Genomic DNA, 20,786 nt, shown 5'->3' with positions numbered 1-20,786 from the left:
ACCCCTGCTCTGGGGGCTGCATGCCCAGCAGACCGGGGAGGGAGCTGAGGACGGGAGTCACCCACCTGCTCCAGGGTGGCCCGCAGCTGGGCATTGTGGTGCTGCAGTCGGCTTCGGTCAACCTCCAGCCGCGCCACCGCTCGCTGCAGGTGTTCAAGCCTCTGCTCCCAGAGCTGCTTCTCCTCCACCTCAGGACTCGGCTCAGTCTTCGCCCCCGAGACCTGAAGGAGAGACCTGTCAGTCTCAGCCGGGCAGCCCCTCAGACAGGTGAGGAACAGATAGAGGGCAAAGGACTAGCCTGGGTCTGGGCTTCAGGGACCCAATTCCCAGGGGAAGGGGACAAGCCCCTGGACAGGCGCTCCCTCCTGGGCCATCTGTTCCCACCAGGCCCCCAGCTCACCTCTCCCAGCTGGGCGCCGGGGTCTCCTCTGGGCCCCCGTTCTGCTCGGCTGGTCAGGCCTGGGTTGTGGAGTCGCTCCTTCTCCAGAGCTTGTCTGCTGAGCTCCAACTCATCCTGGGGTGAGTCACACCATTATGGCCTCATATGAAGACCCGCTCCACCCTCCGTCCTCAACAATTTTCTCATCAGGTTATAATCTTACTTTTCCTGGCATCTCTGAGCTATTCTAGTGGATAACTTTCATTTTACAGGTGGATAAAACTAAGGAGCAGAGAGGGATCTTCCCAAGGATACATGGTGGACTAGGACTAAAACCTGTCTCATTTTATTTATTTTATTTTTATTTTTATTTTTTTGGCCGTACCGCATGGCTTGTGGGATCTTAGTTCCCCGACCAGGGATTGAACCAGGGCCACGGCAGTGAGACCCTAACCACTAGGCCACCAGGGAACTCCCGTTTTAGATCTCCCCTAAGCTAAGTGACAATTGGGAGCACTAGGTGTTGTGGAAAGAGCACGGACTCAGGAATCACATAAAACCGGGTATTGTGTCACCACGTATTGGCTATATGACTTGGGTAAAGTTATGGGCTCTTTCCAAACCCCAATTACCTCGTTTGTAAAATGACCACAATGAGGACTTCCCTGGTGGTCCAGTGGTTAAGACTCCGCACTCCCAATGCAGGGGGCGTGGGTTTGATCCCTGGTCAGGGAACTAAGATCCCACATGCCGGGAGGCGCAGCCACACACACACACACACACACACACACACACACACACAAAGACCACGTGAAGTTTAGATTAAGCCTCTGGGATTAAACCCCTTTAGATAAATGAGAAGACTAGTGCTAGATATTTTCTAGGCACCCTAGGGTTCATAAATGGTAAAGGTCAAGAGGACAGACAGAGAAGAGGAACGGAAGGTACACGTGTGGGTGGAGGCTGTCTGGGAGAGAGAAGGAGCTTAGTAGTACGAGGCCAGCCTGCTTAGGTCTAACCCTAGTTCTGCCCTTTACTAGCTGGATGACCTTGGACAGGTTACTTAACCTCTCTTAACTGCCGTTCCTCAACTATAAAATGAAGATAATAACCATTCCTACTTCTCTCCTGGTCAGTCTTCCCAGGTCTACAGTTGCTCCCCCGGCAGCCTGAGCCATCTTTCTGAACTATATACCCGATCGTGTCACTCCCCTGCCCCAAACTCTTCATCCACTTCGCACTGGTCACCCAGGTCCTTAACATGCTGACAAGCCCTAAATGATGGCCCCCTGCTGTCCTCTCTTCTCTTGCCAGAGCCTCTTCTCTGTCCCTGGCAGCCTGAACTCCCTCACAGATACTCCACGCTCTCTTTCCTCCTCCTTCCTCTCCCTCCCCCAACCTGTGCTTGGCTCTTTCCTTACTGGTCCCTTCAGATCTAATCTTAAACACCACTTCTACCAGGAAAGGTGGGGTGGTCCCTCCGGTATGCTCAGAGCACACGAAACTTCACGTGTCAGGCACCAACCCTAATTAGGCACTGCATTATAACTGCTTTTCCACTAGACCATCAGCTCTAGGAGGGCAGGGACTGTGGATGCCACATCTTCCCCCACCGCACTAGCACAGTAACCTGGATTCCACTCTGTTGAGGTGCTCGTGACCTCAGCCTTCTCACACCCTGAGGTGCAGGCAGCCCCAGAGCCCAGGCAGACCGGGCTCTGCCCCAGCCTTTCCCACCCACGGGGTGACTCACCTGCAGCCTCTGCTGTTCTGAGTCCCGCTCCCGGACAGAGGCTTGCAGGAACAGGGCTACCTCCTGCAGACTGCTGACGCTGGCCTTGCTCTGGGCCAGGGACAGTGCCAGGTCCTGGGCCTTCTCCCTCCACTCGATCTCCCTGGCCTCCGTCTGCCTCAGGGCCACCTGTAGTCGCTCCAGCTCCCGCTGCAGCGTGGGCGCTGAGGAATCAAGTGTGGAAGACAGCTCCTCCCCTGGGGAGGCTCTGTGGCTGGGGGGCGAGTCCTCCAGATCCTTCCTTGGCCGGGCCTTCCTCAGCTCCAGGATCTCCTCTTCCTTTTGGGCTAGAGTCCACCGTAGCTGCCTTAGGCTCTCACGAAGGCCCCTCGTCTCTTCCTCTTCTCTCTCGTGCCTTGGCTCCTGCTTCTCTTGGGTCACATCCTCTAGGCCCCGCTGGGCCAGAGGCTTCTCCAGCAGCTGTCCCTGCCTCCTCTGGTGTCTCAGCTCTTCATCCCTCTGGGCAAGTGCCTCCTGGAGCTGCCGCACGGCCTCCTGGTGTCGGAGGTCCTGGTCCTCGATCTCACCTTCCCGCTTCCTCAGGGCCTCCTCCAGCTGCCGGGATTGTGCCTGGCAGGAGTCCAGGGCAGCCTGCAAGGTGGCCGTGCTGGCCTCCAGGCTGCGGCTCAGCTCTGCCTGCCCAAGGAGATGCTGCTCTTTCTCCTGCAGGGTGGCCTGAGCCTTGCTGAGGGCCTTCTGCAGAGCCTCAGCCTGGACCCTGGCAGCCTCCTCCCGACACTGGGAGGACTGGCCATCTGCCCGGAGGGCCTCCAGCTCCTGGTCCCGTTCCTGGAGCATCACCTCTGCCTGCAGCCAGCTGTCCCGCAGGGTCCTGGCCTCCGCCTCACGCTCCTGGGCCTGCGCGGCGCACTGTTGCTGGAGGGCCAGCAGAGCCTTCTCCTGCTCCCGAGACTCAGCCCTTAGGTCACCCAGCACCTCCTCCAGGGCCTGGACCCGCTGTCTCTCCACTGCCAGCTCTTCCTGGAGCCTCTGCGCGTGTTCCTTGTGGTCCTCCAGCTCAGCCTGGCACTCCTGCGGTGTGGCGTGGGCCTGCTCCAGAGCTTGCTGCAGCGAGCCCGCCTGTTCCTTCACGCTCTCCTCCTGGCCCTGGGCCTGCTGCTGCTGCTGGTGCTGCAGGGCCTCGAGCTCCCGGGCACCCTGGGCCAGGGCCCTCTGAGCCTCGTCCAGCCGACCCTGAAGTGCCTGCTCTTTCAGCTCCCCCTGCTCCCTGGCTTCCTGCAGGTGCCGCTGCAGGACCACTATCTTCTGCTCCCGCTGGGTCAGGAGTAGGCTGGTCTCCCCCACCTTCCTGTGTAGGCCCTGGAGCTGCTGCTCCAGCTGGTCCTTGTGCTCCTGAAGCTCCTGGATACGCTCCTGCTGGCATTCCAACTCCTTCTCCTTATCGCGCAGGATCAGCTTCATGTGCTCCAGGCTCCCTCGCTGAGCTTTACTCTGGCCCTTCCCTTCCTCTGCCCGCTCCTGCATCAACTGCCTCTGAGAGGCCAGCTCCCGGTCCCGTTCTCTCAAGGACAGCTTGATCTGCTCCAGGTCCTCCTCCAGGATCTTGGTCTGCAGGGTCCTCTGATCTTCCAGGACCTGAATCCTTTCCTTCAGCAGCACCATGTCCTGCTCCCTCCTCTCCAGGTCCTGAGTCAGATGCTCTTTCTGCCTCTGCAGCTCCTTGATCTGGTCTTGCTGGGACGTCACCTCCTGGTCCTTCTCCTGGAGTTCTCTTGCCAGGAGGGTGCTCTGGCTCTCCAGCTCCTGGATCTGGCTGCCCTGCACCTGCAGCTCCTGGCTCCTCTCCTCCAGGTCCAGTGTAAGGTGGGTCAGAGCCACCCTCTGCATTTCCCTCTGGCCCTCCAGCTCCTCGATCGCCTTTTGCTGGCATTCCACTTTGTGATGGTTTTCCTCTAGGTCCAGGGCCAGGCGTTCCATTGTAACCAGCTGCTTCTTCAGGTCCTCAATCTGTCCTTTCTGGGACTCAATCACTTGGGCCTTCTTCTCAAGTTCCAGAAGCTGATGCTCCAAGATGTTCCTCTGCGCCTCCTGGTCCTTCTCAAGCTCCTTGATCTGCTCCCTCTGCAGAGTCAGCTTCTGCTCTTGCTCCTGGACGGCCACGGGGAGATGCTCTAGAACAGACCTACACTCCTCCAGCTCCCGGATCCGTTCTCGCTGCAGATCCACCTCTTGGGTCCTCTTCTTCAGGTCCAGGGACAGCACTTCCAAAGCAGCCTTTTGCATTTCCCATTGCTTCTCCAGCGCCTGGATTTTTCCCTGCAGAGTCTCCACCTCCTCTTCTCTTTCAGACAGGGTCTGGGCCAGGCGAGCCAGATTCTCCTGCAAAGCCTTCCCCTGGGCCACCTTCAGCTTGCCCTGCTCCTGCAGGGCCTGGGCTCGCTCGCGCTCACTCTCCACCTCCTCGATTTTCAGTTTCAGTGCTGAGCGCACAGTTCTCAGGTCTTCCTCCAGGACCCCGGCAGCGCCTGCCTGAGCCCTGGCTTCTGCCACAGATGCTTGGAGATGTTCCACCTGGGCAGTCAGGTTCTCCTTGGCTGCCTGCAGTAACTCTCGCTCATTCTGCAAAACAAGATGCAAAACCACCTTAAACTATACTTCCCTGAAACTGTCACTCCAACACAGGCCCTTCCTTTCCTTCCTCTGCGGCACCAGCATTGTCAAGGATTTGGGCAAAAGGAACTGGGTGTTCCACTTAGGCTGATACTGTAAAAGAATATCCCTACCCTACCCCGGGCTCTGCTGTGCTCAGAGGGGAAAAACTGTTGCAAATGAGTCATCCCAGACTCTAGTCCTTCAGGGAAAGGGACAAAAATCTCAACCTCAATTCAGAAAAAGTAATTAAAGGAGGATTCACTAGGGCCTTAATAATGGCCCTCAGGGATGTGGGGAGAGCCAGAGAAACAGAGACACTGCTGAAGGAAGCTGGGCACTACATATGGATGGGGTACGACCATGGGCCAGGATGGGCTCGATCCCGGGCCCTGAGGGACTACTCCTGAAGCAACCCCTCCCCCAAACCAGAAACACCTTACCTGGGCTTCTATTCCCTGGAGCTCTGCTTGCTGTAAGCGACTCTGGAAGGATGTCACAGTTTCACGCAGCTCCCTCAGCTCAGATTCTAGGGAGTTCTGTTTTCCTTCCCACTTGGATTTCTCTTTGGGAAGACAGGTAGTGGAGGAAGAACCATGATTGGAGGAAAGGAGGGACGTAGAGGCAGATGGAAGATGGGGAATAGAATCAAAGGAGGAAAAGGCCAAGAAGGAGAGGATTACACCCAGTTTCATAGAGGCATCACCCGTCTGCCAGCTGCTCCTGTCTCTCTAGGCTCCCTGCTGCTTCCAGACTCGCGTCTGCATCTGCTGCCCAGCTCCAGCAGTGCCTGACAATCATCCCAACACTTCCCATCCCGATCACAGATTCTCAACTTTGGATTCCAGACAGGGTTGAGCTAGATGATGTTGGAGGTCCTTTCCAGTCCCTAAGTCTATGATTTTGCAGAGGTTCCTCGAGACCAGGGTTGCTCTGCAGGGTACCCTCCATTTCTGCAAAATGCACCAGAACCCAACTGTATGTGTGTGGCTCTCAGGGAGCCGTTTGGGATACTTTTAAGACCCAGACCCACTCCCCACGTTGTCTTCTTCCCTTCTACAGTTGAGCCTTGAGTTGCAAGACCCTCCCCTCTCCTTTCCTTTCCTAGTAGTCACCACCCTTCCTAGCCCTTGGCTGTGGCACAGGTAGCTTCTCCCCAGATTTCCCCCTCTTCCTGTCTCCCAAACAAGCCCATAATCCTTCTGCTGTCAAAGGTTAATCATTTGAGAACATAGTTGGAGATAACAAAATAAGTAACACTGATAAATGATGAAAGACATAGAATTTTACAATGTTCTTATAGACCTGACCTTAGGGTGCCAGTTTTTAAATCTTCACAGATAAAACAGAAGCCTAGCTAGCAACTTCTCTCAGTTCACCAAATCTGTTCCTCCTAATCCCTTCTTCCAGGACGGCTCTCAAAGGCCAAGCAAAGTACAAAAAATAGTTCACGGGGGTCATCGCCCCTTTGGAGACGCCTCTAGGTAAATCTCACAGTTGTGGGTAAGCAGTAAGGAGTGGCTCCCAGGCCTGATCCTGCCCCACTGGGCTTCCTGCCTTTCCTTTCTTCTGCCCCAAACCCACCCCTGCCTTAAGCTTCTCACCTTCCTGGTTCTGGGAGAGCTGTCTCTGCAGAGCCTGCAACTCTGTGTGGATCTGGTTCTTCTCAGCCTCTGTATCAGTGAGACGCTGTTCCAGCTTCCGGGCCTGATCCCTCAGATCATCCTGGGAAAGAAAGGGTGTGGAACTCAAGTTCCTCATCTTCCAAAAAGCCGCCCCAGTTCAGGGCCCGATCCCTCTCTTCCCTCAGCCTGTCAGGGTCTGCCATCACGGACCTACTCTCAGATTGCTGGGTTATTTACCTCTGAACTCATGTGCATTTGGCTCCTGGAAGGGATGACAGGCTCTGCTCCAAATGGCTGGAGCCTAGGGTTCCCCTTCTGACTCGTCTGTCTTTGAAACAGAACTCCTGCTGAAGTCTTAGCCCGGGATCACCTCTCCTCTCCCCAAACTCCTACTTCAAAGCTTAGCTCAAAGGTCACTGCTTCCCTCCTTCTGACCCTCCCAATTGTCCCTTCCTCCTATTATTATCATGTACATCTGTTATTGATCCAATTATTTCTATCAGATCTGCTTTATCTTAGGATGCAGTCTGGTTGCTCAGCCCTGTCACAAGTCTTCTTGAGGGCAGAGAGCAGGTCTTTCTCCTTTTTGTATCCCTAGCTCAGAGCGGCTGGCATATATATAGGTGACACTCAATTTTTACTGACTGATGGGTTCACTGTGAGGTGGAATTTGGGGGACATTTAGTTCAGTCTTAGGTCTAGAATGTTCCTATAAATGGCAACCTCAAATCTCAGTGATCCCCAATTTGTCAGGTTTTTCTTGGAGGTCTTGACACCAAGAACAATTCATGGCTGAGAGGAAAACGATGCAAAACGGTATCACAGGTCTATACAGAGTATCACGTTTTACAGGGCTCACTCGAGTCCCTCACTCATTTATTCCTCACAGCCCTGTGAGGCAGGCACGATTTGCCCTACTTTACTAGTGAAACCAAGGCCCAGGATGCCAAATGCTTTATTCACAGTTGCCGGGTAGTAAGTGATAGAGGTGGAACTCATCCCAACTTTACGTCAGAAATAAAACAGGTCAAAGTGCTTCACAAGTCTTTTTCGGCGTAGGTGAAGAGCCTGAGGAAGGAGAACAGAGACACATACCCGGGCCCGCTGCGTCTTCCACAGGTCTTGGTGAAGCTTCTGGAGGGCAGACGCTACCGCCTCAGCTGAGAGAGCCGTCTGCAGGGGCCATCTCTTAAAGAGGATCCTAGCTCCATTCTGGTCTGAAAAAATGAGGAAACACCTCCTGACCTGGCTGCACTATGAAAAGAAACAGCCATACCTCCCAGACCTGGCCTTGGCCTTCCCACCCATCCCTCTTCTCCTCAAAGAACCCCTTCTCAGCAGTTTGTTCATCATGCCCTGTCTGCATACCTACGTGCCAGGCACTGTGATGTGCATTAGAAAATGCTATCATTTGTTAGGCATTTAATAAGTGCCAGGAACTGTGTGAACGATTTTATTTGTCATCTCATTAACTCCTTAAAAAAATCCCAAGAGGTAAGTACTTCTTCTAAAAAAAAATTATTTATTTTTGGCTGCGTTGGGTCTTCGTTGCTGTGCTCGGGCTTTCTCTAGTTGCGGATGGAGGGGGCTGCTCTTCGTTGCAGTGTGCGGGCTTCTCATTGCGGTGGCTTCTCTTGTTGCGGAGCACGGGCTCTAGGCTCATGGGCTTCAGTAGTTGTGGCATATGGGCTCAGTAAGTGTGGTGCACGGGCTTAGTTGCTCCATGGCATGTGGGATCTTCCTGGACCAGGGATCGAACCCGTGTCCCCTGCATTGGCAGGCGGATTCTCAACCACTGCGCCACCAGGGAAGTCCCGGTAAGTACTTTTAACACCCTCATTTTATAGTTGAGACAATCAAATTCAAAGAGAAGAGGTGACTTGCCCAAGGACACACATCTAGCAAATGGCCGAGCTGGGGTTCAAACTCTGATTGAATTAATCCCAGAGTCTGTGGCCTTGGCCTTGATGAGTATTGCCTAAGGAACTGCATTCCCTTCCCTTCTCCCCTGGGAGCTAGGCCTGGCTTTGACCAAAGAACTGAGTTCCTGGGTGGCTGCCTCACCTGGCTCAGGGCCCCAGAGGGAGGAAGCCGAGTCTCCTCCACCACTCAGCTCAAGCCCCCTCTCATAAGGAGACCCCAGGGCCTGCTGCAAGACAGAACAGAGGCTGGCCAGCTGGACCTGGGCCTGGTGCCCAGGCTGCTGTCCCGCTGCCAGGGCCTCCAGGTGGCTCTCCGTGCTGCGCAGTCGCAGCTGTAGTTGGGCTGCCTTGGTTTCCTGGGCCCACAAGGAAGCTTGTAGCTGCTGTTCTGTTACTCGAGCTGCCTCTAGCTCCTCCAGCAGCTGTGCTTCCTGGGCCAGAAAGTCAGCCTCCTTTTCCTTCACCTCCTGCTTCAGTAATTCCACCTGCCAGAGAGGAAGTATGGTCACTCTGAGCAGGGAACGGATACCCTCTCCCCAGACCCTCCCGGGCCTGACCCCACTCAATCCCTGTGCAAACCTTGACTGGGGCTGGGAGGATTTCAGTAGGCTCAGCTCTCCAGCAGGAAGGGAGGGCTCCGGAATGAGTGTAACCCTAGGTTTAACCTACATGCCCACCTACGGACTCCTGACACATGGGCCTGGGCTATGCAAATGGGCTTTGGCCCTGGTCCCCCTGGCAACTATGCCAGCTCCCTGCTATGATTAGAAATCTGCCTGAAACACTGACACTGAGCCTAAAAAGACCAGTCACGATACTAATGGCTACCATTTATTGAATGCTCACTGTGTTCCTGACACTTTATATATTCCTATAATGATTAAGAATTATCATCCTTGTTTTATGGTTGAATAAAGTGATGTTCGCACAACCAGGAAGCAGTAGAGTTGGGAGTCACACCCAGGATCATCTAACAGGCAGACCTGGGTCCTCATCTGCCGCAGTCTACTTCTAGCTCTCACTTCCTCATTATTCTCCTCCCAGTCCCATCTTTCCTCTGTGCACAAGGTCTGGGGTCCTGCTGTGAGCAGACTGAGTCCCTGGAAGCAAGAGGCTGCCGCTGACCCCGTCTGGAGTAATACTGGTTCCCCCTGCTGTGTCTTGCCAGGCAGACCAGGCACACTTGGCAGCGGCTGGGCTTGAACCAGGCCTGTGTGAGCTCTGCCCCTCTGGGCACTGTGTTCTGGGCCATCAGGTTCCCCACAGGGTCCGTTCTCAACTCTGGGTCAGGTTCCCAAGCCCCACCCAGCCCGGTCCTGGCTTCCCCCTCCTGCCAGGGCTGCTGAGGTCTCAGCGTGACTGAGCAATCACCTGCCGACTCCAGAAGGAGGTTTCCACCAAGGAAGAGGGCTCTTAGTGGGGTGGGAAATACCTGGGCGCTGAGCTCTTTCTGCCCTGCCTGGGCCTCCTGCATGTCCTGGCGCAAGGAGCTCAGCTCTTGCTGTCGAACAGAGTCAGCCTCTTGTAAAACAAGGAGTCTCTGTTCCTTTTCTGCCAGCGACAGAGTCAGGCTAAAAAGAGACGGTTCAGAGGGCTGGGTCATTCTCTCAGGGAATGAAGAACTACCTTCTCATCTGACTGCTCTAACACAGCATTAATAATTAATAGAAACAGTGATGATAATGATTCCAGTATAACAATAAAAGCCTCCATATACTGAGCACCTACTGAGTGCTCCTAGGTCCTTCATGCCTATATTTCATTTCAACTTCACAGTTTATTCTTCTCTAGAAAATTCCAGAAATATCTATACAATACCTCAAATTCAACATGTCCAATTCTTCCCATCCCCTCTGCACCTCCCCTCCCACCAGTCACCCCTACTATGTTCCCCAGCTCACTGAATGGCACCTCCATTCACCCTTAGAAGTCTTGACCACATCACAGCAGCCTCCCCTCATCCCACCTGAGTCCACTTTAAGACTACAAATAACTGATTCCAACTCCCCTAACACCCCTTAAACCCCTTCCCTCCTCCCCTTCCCTACGACCCTACCTCGGTTCAGCTTTGGTTCTCTTATCTGGACAATTGTACCCGTCTCCTACCTTGTCTTCCTGCCTCTAGTTTCATCAACAAAAGGATTTCTCCCTCCTCAGACTCCAGGTAACATAATCTGCAATACTTTCTTTTGGGGGTTATTTGATTAACGTCTTCCCCACAAAACGAGAAATTCTACTGAGGCAGAGACTCTATTGTCTTAATATATCCCCAACCCCTGGCATAGTGTCTGGTGCGTGCTATGTGTTCTCTAAATATCTGCTAAATGAATGAAGCATGAGCTTTGGAGACAAGGACCATGCCCTCTCCACACAGCTACCTGTACAGCCCAGAGCTGGAGACGTGAGAGGTTAGGTGCCCTGAGCAAACTGTCAACCTCACAGTGACCCCTGGACCCAGACAGGCAAAAGCCAGCTCCATGGCCTGTCTAGCCTACCTGGCTTTCTCTCTCTCCAGCTCCTTCTGAATTCGGCAACACTCCTGGGCCTCTCTCAGCTTCTCCTGAACCTGGTCCACCAACTTCTGGGAGTCTTCCTTGGAAACCAGCTGAGACTTCATGTCCTCCACCTGGAAAGTCAAGGGCATGAGGACCAAGGGCAGGAAGGTTGGTGGGAGGATGCTTCTCACCTAGGGCTTTAGGGTCCTTCAAGGTTTACCAGAGTCACCAGCCCATTTTCAAAGCTCTGGAGGTCCTGCCAACCCTTACATGCTGTTCTTATCCACCTCCCTCTGCCAGTACCATCCAGCCTAGTCCCCTGTCTCCCCAGCCTCACATATGCTGTATAGAGGCAGGCACAAATAAAAACCTTGGTTGAATGTAACTCTGTCCAAAGGCCAAGTGATGAGCAAGTGATTGTAGTTTTTTAAAAGTAAACAACCCGACCATCATCTGATATAGGATTTTGAGAAGGAAAAGCAATCTGGTATAAAAATACTGGATCTATGGGGAGGCTGGATCTATGGGGCTGCCAAGAAAATATGAGGTCTGTGGTCCCCACTGAGAGAGGTTACTAACTACCCCAGGGATCTGGGAGGCACGTGCACAGCCCTGAGCACCCTTCACTTTTCCACTCAGCACTGGGGCTTCCCCTCCCCGTCCCAGGCTCAGGCAGCCAAGGTTGTTCCCCCGTCCTGCCAGAGGGAGTGGGAGAGCCTGGCTGTGCTGGGGAAGGGTGCTGGGCTGGGAGAGAGGAGCAGGGACCTGCTTCTGCAGGTCTATCTTATCCTGCAGCAGGGTGCCGGCCTCTTCCTGGAGGGCAGCGAGGTTGTCTTTGTGCTGCTGGGCTGCCTGCTCCAGCGCCCGCTGAGCCTCCTGGAGCTGGGTCTGCAGCATCCCAGTGGTCTCCTGCGAAGGGAGAAGACAGCAGGGAGCAGAAGAAAGCTTCCTTGGTCTTGAAATCCATGTTACAGCAATCCGTGTTGTATAAATACTGTTGTTTTGGTTGGGTTGCCAAAAGCTGAGGCAGGGCCCAGCTATCCACGTTGTTTCCATGATACCCTGTCACCTCAAGTCCTCACCTCCTATTCCCTCTCCTCCCTCACCAAGTGCACTGCTCACCCAGGCTTTCTCGGCCAGGGTCCCTCACCCAGACCACTGCAGCAGCCTCCTGCCGGGTGTCCCTGCTTCCACTTCATGCCACCATGCCCACGTGCAAGCAGGCAAACACAAACACACACAGAATTCTCCCCTCAGCAGCTAAAGTATTTTAAAATATGTACGTAATAACTCATGTCCCACTCTGCTGTTTAAATACCATCCAACATGTTCCCACTGCTCTTAGAACAAAGTCCAAGGTCCTACCATGGCTGACAAAGGGCTCCTGCCCCCAAGCTTATCATGCTGCTTCCTGTCTGTCCTGAACTGTCCCAGGCCCTTTCTGCCTGTCCCAGGCCCTTATGATAGCTTTTGCCTCTGCCTAACCTGTTCTTCAAATGGCTGGCTTCTTTTCTTTTCCTTTTAATGATTTTATTGAGATTCAGTTCGCATACCCTACAATTTACTCATTTAAAGCATACAATTCAATGGCCTTAGCATATTCACAGAGTTGTGCAACTGTCACCATGATCATTTTTTTACCATTTTCATCATCTCCAGAAAGAAATCCTGTACCCTCCCCATCCCCCATCCTCACTCCCAACTACTCATCTACTTTCTGTCTGTAGATTTGCCTGTTTTGGATATTTCCCACAAGTGGAATCATACACTGTGTGCCTTCTTGTAACTGGCCTCTTTCACTCAGCATAATGCTTTCAAGGTTCATCCTTATTGTTCTACGGGTCTGGCTCTTCAACCTTAATGGTTCAGCTCAAATGTCATTTTCTCAGTGAGGCCCTCCATGACCACCTTGTCCAAAGAGGCCTCCTTTGAATCACTCTCAATTACATCGTCCTATTTATTTCCTTTACAGCCCTTATCACAACCGGTAATTATCTCACTTATTTTGTGTCTGCTCTGCCACTAGAACTCCATGACTGTCATGTTCACCGTTGTGCCACACCTTTCTGTTGGTCAAATGTCAGCACCTAGGCAGGGCCCGGTGCAAAGAAGTGCCAAAGAGCAGGTCAATGTGAATGAATAAATCAATGCTGCCTCTTCTTCCTTGCCCAGAACCACCCTCCGTACCTGCTCCTTTAACTTCTGAACCTTCATGTCCTGCCTCAGCCGCTCCAGTTGTTGGCTGGCATCTGCCAGCTCCTTCTGGGTCTGCAGCAGTGTCTCCAGGAGGGACACCCTCTCCTTCTCTGTTTCAAGCTGCATCTGTGGAGGGGCAGGAGGGCGAGGGCGTGTTGGGTTAGGGGTCACCATGCTCACCCACTAGGCCACAAGCACACGCCAGCTGCTCTAGGGCTCTTCTAGCAAATGGGGTGGGGGCTGAGGGCGAAGGAAGGTCTGGACCCACTGACTGAGAGCCAGGAAGTACGAAGATTGCTGCTGGTTTGCAAGCTGACAGGATGTGGTAAACGACAGCCCTCCCTCAGGAAGTAGGACATGCCGCCGGCCGTGCAGCTAACGGTACCGATCACCTGCTCATGGGGAACAGAGTGGGAAGCTACATTCTCTTCTGGAAGCCCCTGCAGCACCACCCTCGGGAGTGGGAAAGGAAGTGGCCCAAGGTAGGGGGATCACAGGGTGGACGTGCCTCCCAGTCCTCCCAGCTGCCCACCTGGCACAGGGCGCTCTCGGCCTCGGCCTGTTCTTCTGCCCTCTGTGTCCGCATGGCCTCCGTTTCTGCCTGCTGTTCCCTCAGCCTCGTTTCCAGCTCCATTTTCTCCCTCTCCAGGCTCTCCAGAGCCTTATCCAGTTCCTGCTGGTGCCAGGAGCGCTCTCTCTCCTGGCCGTACGAAGGAAGCACCGTTAGAGCCGAGGGGGTGAGGAGAGGAGGCAGAAGGAGAACTGGGTTAGGGCAAGAAGCCTACTGCTCACCAGCTGTGTGACCTTGGTGCCTCACGTGACAAGCCTGCTTCCTCATCTGCGAGGTGAGGCTAATCATCCTGCCTTGCCCATCTCGCCAAATTTTATGAGGATCAAATGAGATTTATTAAAAAAAAATCAAATGGTATAATACATGGAAAAGTGTTTTCTAAAGCACAACTGTCCCTCATATAAGCTACAAATATCTGTTATTTTTTTTTTTTTTTTTTTTTTTTTTTGCGGTACGCGGGCCTCTCACTGTTGTGGCCTCTCCCGCCGCGGAGCACAGGCTCCGGGCGCGCAGGCCCAGCGGCCACGGCTCACGGGCCCAGCCGCTCCGCAGCATGTGGGATCCTCCCAGACTGGGGCACGAACCCGTGTCCCCTGCATCGGCAGGCGGACTCTCAACCACTGCGCCACCAGGGAAGCCCCAAATATCTGTTATTTTAAAGCAAGCACATCATGGTTGGTGGTTGTAACAGCGAACTGAGGGGGCGGACTCGCTCTCTGCTGTCCCCACTCCCCTGCTCAGGGTGACAGGATTAGCCTCCCAAAAAGCCAGGCCGAGCCTGTCTCCTATACGATACAAGAGCGTTAGGATGGGGCATCCCGGTCCTCCCAGAGGTCCATCAGTGACCGACACCCTCCCTGATCTCCTAGACGAATCCAGCCCCTCTATTAGGATCTCAGGATGGTGGTGAAGGGCACTGGAGCCAGGCTGCCTAGGTTACACTCTTTACCCCAGTACTACTAGTGTGACCTCAGTTCATTTCTATTGCATCTCTGTGCCTCAGTTTCCTCATCTATAAAAACGGGGACAGGGAATTCCCTGGCGGTCCAGTGGTTAGAACTCTGTGTTTTCACTGCTGAGGGCGCAGGTTTGGTTCCTGGTCCGGGAACTAAGATCCTGCAAGCTGCACAGCATGGCCTAAATAAATCCTGTGTAAAAAATAATAAAATTAAAAAAAATTTTTTTCAAATGAGGATAACAACAGGGTCCTCCTAGGGTTGTTCTCACGAGTGAAGTAAGTCGTGTAAAGCACTTTAAATGGTGCTGAGCACCCAGAAAGCATTCAGTAGCCAATAGCTATCATCATCTTCATCACCTTTCCTTTAAAATGTTTGTAAGTCGTAGTTATCCACATTTAGTGGGAAGGCCTCTAGTGTTTCACCCCTTTCCAACATCGTCTTGTGCACTCTCCCTTCACTTGCTACACTCTGGCTGCACTGGCCTCCTTTCAGGTCCTGGAGGACACCACGCACCTCCATTACTGAAGGCCTTGACTCATGCTTTCCTTCTACTTGGACTGCTCTTCCCACCCCACCGTCACTCATGGCTTAAATGACACTTCCTCATAGATGCCTTCCCAGACCATACGCTCAAAACGGTCCCCTTTTGTTCTTCTTCTTCTATCACCCAGTTCTTTTTCTTCATAGAACTTCCATCATCAGTTACTCATTTATGTATTAATTTATTTAATACCTATCTTCCCCCAAGACTTGAAGCTCCATCAGGAGAACCATGTCTACTTTGCTCTCCGCTGTATCCTCAATGCCCAGCATCATGCCTGGCAGACAGTAAGAACTCAGCATTGCTTGAATGAATCACATTTCAGCTACTGCACTATTAAGATGCTTAAGAACAGTGATCTATAATACCACAGTTAATAGGCCAGCTATGAATATCAAATCATACACTCTGGTTCAAAAAGCCAACTGTAAGAATATGGGAAAGGTGAATTTAATAGTAGTTAAGTGTCAAAAAAAACAAAACAAAACTGACCTATTTGCTCAATATGAGTTAGAAGTGTGTTATGGCTACCAGAAGGGCTAATTCTGTGATGTCCAGGAAGTAGCAGTCAAGCGTTGCTGCCTAGTTTGTGGATCAGAATACTCTGCACACTGGTTCATGAGTGATGTGTATCATGTCTAGAGGAAATCAACCATGTTGGTGAGGTATTCCAAGCAAATCTAAGGCTGATTTGTTTCAGGTAATAGATTTTGGCTCAGCTTAAGGAATAATTTTCTAATAACTAGATCTATCTAAAAATAAATGGGCATTCCAATGGATGGAATACAACAGAAGCTAAGCAACCCTTGGAAGGGATATTGTAGAAGTGGACATAGCATAAATGCTAAGAAATGGTTAATCCTTGCTCTACCACTTCTTAGCCAGGTAACCCTGAGTGACTTCTCTAAGTCTCAGTTTCCTCACTAGGTGGTTGTGTAGGCTATCTGAAATAACGTGACTAGCATTCAGCATGGTACCTGGCATGGGAAAGTGCTCAGTAAGTAAATATCCACTATCACTGCTATTAAAGGGGATTCAGACACTAGATGGAAGAATGGAGAATATAACCCCTAAGAGTTTTTCTAATTGGTAGGACTCCAGGACAAGGCAGGCACTGTTAAAACTAACAGACTCTCTGGGAATTCCCTGGCGGTCCAGTGGTTAGGACTCTGCCAAGGGCCTGGGTTCAATCCCTGGTCAGGGAACTAGGATCCTGCATGCTGTGTGGCGTGGCCAAAAAACAAAAAACTAACAGACTCTCGAGAGTTATGTGGGCTTTCAACCCTTTCAATCAGTAGGGAGATCATAAAGTCAGACAATCAGAAGTCAGGGGGATTATCTGACTGAGAAGAAAGGAAAAGACGGAAGAGACTTTCCCATGATTCAGGTGTGGCCATGAGATGGTCAGTCCTTCCACGGATACCAAGTCTACATCAGGTGGTAACACATCATTCAGAAGTTTTATAGCTTCATTTACTTGTAGGGTTTTCAGTGGGTGGTATGCCTGATTCTTGCTGGGAAACTGAACTGCCTCTGGACACTGGTCATTCAATAAATATTTTGAAGTACCTACTATAATCTAGGCACATAATTCTAAAAAGAGGCAAACTTTTGGCTACCATCTTGCCAACAAGTCTGCCTTGTAATAACTATCAAATCACAAATACACACAAAACACAAGTCAACTTCCATTTCCAGAAATCTGACAAACAAGCTCTCTGAACCCTCCACCTGTAAAAGGGCAAAACAAACTAACAAACAAAAAAAAAGCCAATTTAACTATTAAGTATATATCTTAATGTATCACTGAGCCAGCAGGAAAATAATGAAAATTTCATTGGAGCCAAAATCAAAGCAATACTTGTGATCTAAAGAGGTAAATGAGCACAGAACAGGCTTTCCACTGGAGGTATTTGCTTTACCTAATAACCTTGAAATTCATTTTCTGGCAATGTGGGCAAAGAAAACAGAAAACAAAGGGTGGGGAGCCTGACAGGAGACATAAGGCTGGACCTCCAAAGGGCTATCTGGGGTCAGAAAACTATGGCATATGGGCCAAACCTGGCCCCGTGAGCTAAGAGTGGTTTTTATGCTTTTAATGGTTGATAAGAAGTCAAAAGAAGAATAAGACTTTGTGACATGTGAAAATTATATGAAATTTAGTTTCAATGTCCATACATAAAGTTTTATCGGAACACAGCCATGCTCATTTACATACATGTCGTTTACAGCTGCTTTTGCACTAGAGCGGCAGAGAAGAGTGAGTGTGACAGAGACTGTATGGTCTGCAAGGCCCAATGTGGCTCTTCAGAAAAACACCCACCCATCCCTGGGCTACAGTCCTCAGTAAATGGATAAACCTGAGAGAGGGAGAAAAGGGGAAGAAAAAGGGAGAGAGAAAAAGTTGGGGAGAGAGAAAACAAAACACTGTACAGAAGGGAATAGCAAGAAAATTTGTTTTAACCTTCACAAAGGGCTATATATATATATATATATCACTTGAGAATTCATAACCATAGGCTGGTGTTCATGTGGGTTCAGGGCCTGAATGTGGCCCAAAAACTTTAAACAGAAATTGTACTTTAAGGTGGTTCTGGGATGCTAGTCCTTCAGCTTCCTCAGAGAAGCAAAAGCAAATCTCTGAGGAAAATCTCCTTTGCCTCAGGCCTAAAAGGATTCCCACAGAAAAATTTCCAGAGAACATGAGTTCAGAGTCAGGAATCACAAAACACATAGGGGTCAAGGTCATCAGTGAGAGCCAAGGGAAACAACATATAACAGAGATCCAAAAAGATTTTAGGTGTTGGAATTATTAGACAGCATAAAAGTATGTTTCATGTGTTTAAAGAATAAAAGAGGGACTGCAAATATAAATTATGGAGAAGACACTAAAAAATGACCAAGAAGATTTGAAAAAATAACCAAACAGAATGTTGAGAAATAAAATATTTAATAAATAAAATTTAAAACTTGGTGAATAGATTATAAAGCAGATTAGACACAGTTGAAAAGGGAAATTAGTGAATAGAAGAGGGGTCTGAAGAAATATCACCCAGAATACAGTGTAGAAAAAGTACACATGAAAAATCTAAGACAGAAAGTTAAGATACCTGAAGGTTACACCAAGTTCTAACATACAACTAATTAGAGGCTTCTCAATACCAACAATGGAATAATCAGTGTGCTGACAGAAAATAATGGTTACCTTACAATTTGTACCTGAATTTTATACCCAGTGAAACTATCTTTCAAGAATAAAAGTGGGAGGGATAAATTAGGAGTTTGGGATTAACATATATACCTACTATATATAAAATAGATAACAAAGACCTATTATATAGCACAGGGAACTATACTCAATACTTTGTAATAACCTATAAGGGAAAAGAATCTGCAAAAAAAAAGACATAATATATATATATAACCGAATCACTTTGCTGTACACCTGAAACTAACACAACATTGTAAATCAACTATACTTCAATAAAAAATAAAATTAAAAAAAGGAAAAAGCTATAAAAAAGAAGTAAAATAGACATTTTCAGACAATTAACTACCAACATACCCTCACCAAAGGAAATTCTACTTCAAGGAAAACAAATCCAGATAGAAAGCCTGACACGCAAGGAGGAATGGTGAGCAAAAAAACCTCGTAAAATTTTCAGTGTATCTAAACAATTATTGACTGTATAAAATAATCAAAACACATAATGTATGGTGTTAACAACTAGTAATAACTAAACACAATGACTAATACAGTTGATAGGTTGGGAGGAGTGAATGCAGGTAAAATGTTCTCTGGTCCTTGTGTCATTCAGGAAAAGGGTAAATATATTGATTAACTTCAGATTTTATTAAGTATGTATTTTTAAATATTAAAGAACAACTAAAAGAATAAAAAGTAGAGTACCTATCATCCAAAGTAGTAGAGAGGAAAAAAGAAGTGAGAAAAGAATACAATTTAATAATCCGATATAACCCTCTAAAAGAAGTTAAAAAAGGTGAATTCTCCTCCCCAAACGGTGTAAAAAGGCAAGAGAGGGCTTCCCTGGTGGCGCAGTGGTTGAGAGTCTGCCTGCCGATGCAGGGGACAGGGGTTTGTGCCCTGGTGCGGGAAGATCCCACATGCCGCGGAGCGGCTGGGCCCATGAGCCATGGCCACTGAGCCTGCGCGTCCAGAGCCTGTGCTCCGCAATGGGAGAGGCCACAACAGTGAGAGGCCTGCGTACCACAAAAAAAAAAAAAAAAAAAAAGGCAAAAGAAATAGCATAAGATGGTGGAAATAAATCCAAATATGCCTATAATCACAATAAAAGCAAATGGACTAAATTAAATAATTAAAAGACAAAAGAAACACAGTTCTGAATTGGGCAATAATAGGTCCAAGGCATTCCTCTGCTCCCTTTACACCCTGGGGCCAGTTTATCGATCCTAAATCCCAGGATCCACTCTTAAGTCTCTATACATACAGAAACAACAACAACAATAATACCTAACACAAATATAGAGCTTACTGTATACCAGGAACTATTATTAGTGTTTTCCATACATTAACTCATTTACTAGCTAGAAGCTGGATTTTGCACCATGGTGACCAACCAGACTAGTCCTGTTCAGATTTCACTTTTATAAGCAGGAATACCTGCTGCTGTCTGTCTCTCCCATCCCCTAGCCACAACCACCACCTACCCATTTCTCCTGGAGCCGGTTCACCTCCTCCTCATGGGCTGACTTCAGCTGCTGCAGGGCAGCCTGCTCCTCTTGCTCAGCCTGGGCCAGCTGTCTGGCTGCTGCATCCTGTGCCTGCTCTGCCCGGCTCCGTTCAGTGTCCAGTTCCAGCTGCAGGCACTTCACTTCCCCTAAGATGCCAGGGATGGGATCTTGTCTCTGAGCCTCTGTCCTCCATCTTTCACCCCTCTCCCCAGACCTCATGAGGAACTCCCATCTCAGAGGCCCTGGGCCTGGCTCTAATAGCTTCCCACTGTCTTCCAAGCTTTCAACATCCCTGTGGAATGAAGTGCGCCCATCCAAGTTGGGTTCTTACCTTGGATTACTTCCTTGGCTTGAGTGACGGTTTGAATCTGGACCTCCAGCTGCCCCTTGGTGACCTCTATCAGAGAATTTTGTTGCTGGGCCTCAAACAGACTGCTCTCCAGTAGCTCCTTGGCTGAGCTGTCAGGTTCAGGAATTGGGAGAGTTCTTACCCATCAAGCCCCTTCCTTAAGAGGAACTGGGTTCTAACTACTGGTCACCAAGAGAGAATATGGGGGCGGGGAGGCAATTACAAATTCATAACTCATTTAGGCCCCATATACTTTGGGCAAGGAACTTAGGTTGGCTCCCCCTTGCCTTGTAAAGCTCTCTCTGCCCTTGGCAGAACCAGGTCCAGACCCTACCTGAGCCCCAGCAGTTGTTCAGAGAGGTCCTGCCGGTCCCGCTCCACAGCCTGCAGCCGCACCTCGAGAGACGCCTTTTCCCGCGCTAGAGCCTCCTTCTCCTGGACTTCCCGGGCAAGCGCCTCTTCCTGTCGCTTTGCCTCCTGATGCAGCTGCTCCACCTGAGCTAAGGCTGCCTCCTGCTGGTGATGTGCCTGAGGGGAAGAACTGATGGGATACAGAGGGAGGCAGGATCCCCCCAGGGCTGCTATCACCAGATTAGGGCCATGGGCTCCTCAGATTCTGGACCCAGCTCTGTGA

At 50.3% G+C, this 20,786-nt stretch overlaps 1 protein-coding gene across 1 annotated transcript in view; it reads right to left on the bottom strand.

The window, feature by feature from the left end:
- The window catches only part of CEP250 (centrosomal protein 250), a 38,684-nt gene that overhangs the window by 3,262 nt on the left and 14,636 nt on the right, over nt 1-20,786 (bottom strand). The window contains exons 15-29 of the mRNA XM_065892694.1: nt 20,487-20,680; nt 20,135-20,262; nt 19,780-19,949; nt 13,552-13,719; nt 13,011-13,145; nt 11,589-11,732; nt 10,824-10,954; nt 9,761-9,899; nt 8,471-8,813; nt 7,502-7,623; nt 6,386-6,506; nt 5,225-5,346; nt 2,133-4,751; nt 401-514; nt 66-221 (exon numbers count right to left, since the gene is read on the bottom strand). Coding sequence (XP_065748766.1) covers nt 66-221; nt 401-514; nt 2,133-4,751; nt 5,225-5,346; nt 6,386-6,506; nt 7,502-7,623; nt 8,471-8,813; nt 9,761-9,899; nt 10,824-10,954; nt 11,589-11,732; nt 13,011-13,145; nt 13,552-13,719; nt 19,780-19,949; nt 20,135-20,262; nt 20,487-20,680 — 4,806 coding nt within the window. The remainder of the gene's footprint in view (nt 1-65; nt 222-400; nt 515-2,132; nt 4,752-5,224; nt 5,347-6,385; nt 6,507-7,501; nt 7,624-8,470; nt 8,814-9,760; nt 9,900-10,823; nt 10,955-11,588; nt 11,733-13,010; nt 13,146-13,551; nt 13,720-19,779; nt 19,950-20,134; nt 20,263-20,486; nt 20,681-20,786) is intronic.

Source organism: Phocoena phocoena, chromosome 15 (genome assembly GCF_963924675.1).
Source record: "Phocoena phocoena chromosome 15, mPhoPho1.1, whole genome shotgun sequence".
Taxonomy (NCBI): Eukaryota; Metazoa; Chordata; class Mammalia; order Artiodactyla; family Phocoenidae; genus Phocoena; species Phocoena phocoena.
This window is presented reverse-complemented; position numbering and strand designations above follow the sequence as displayed.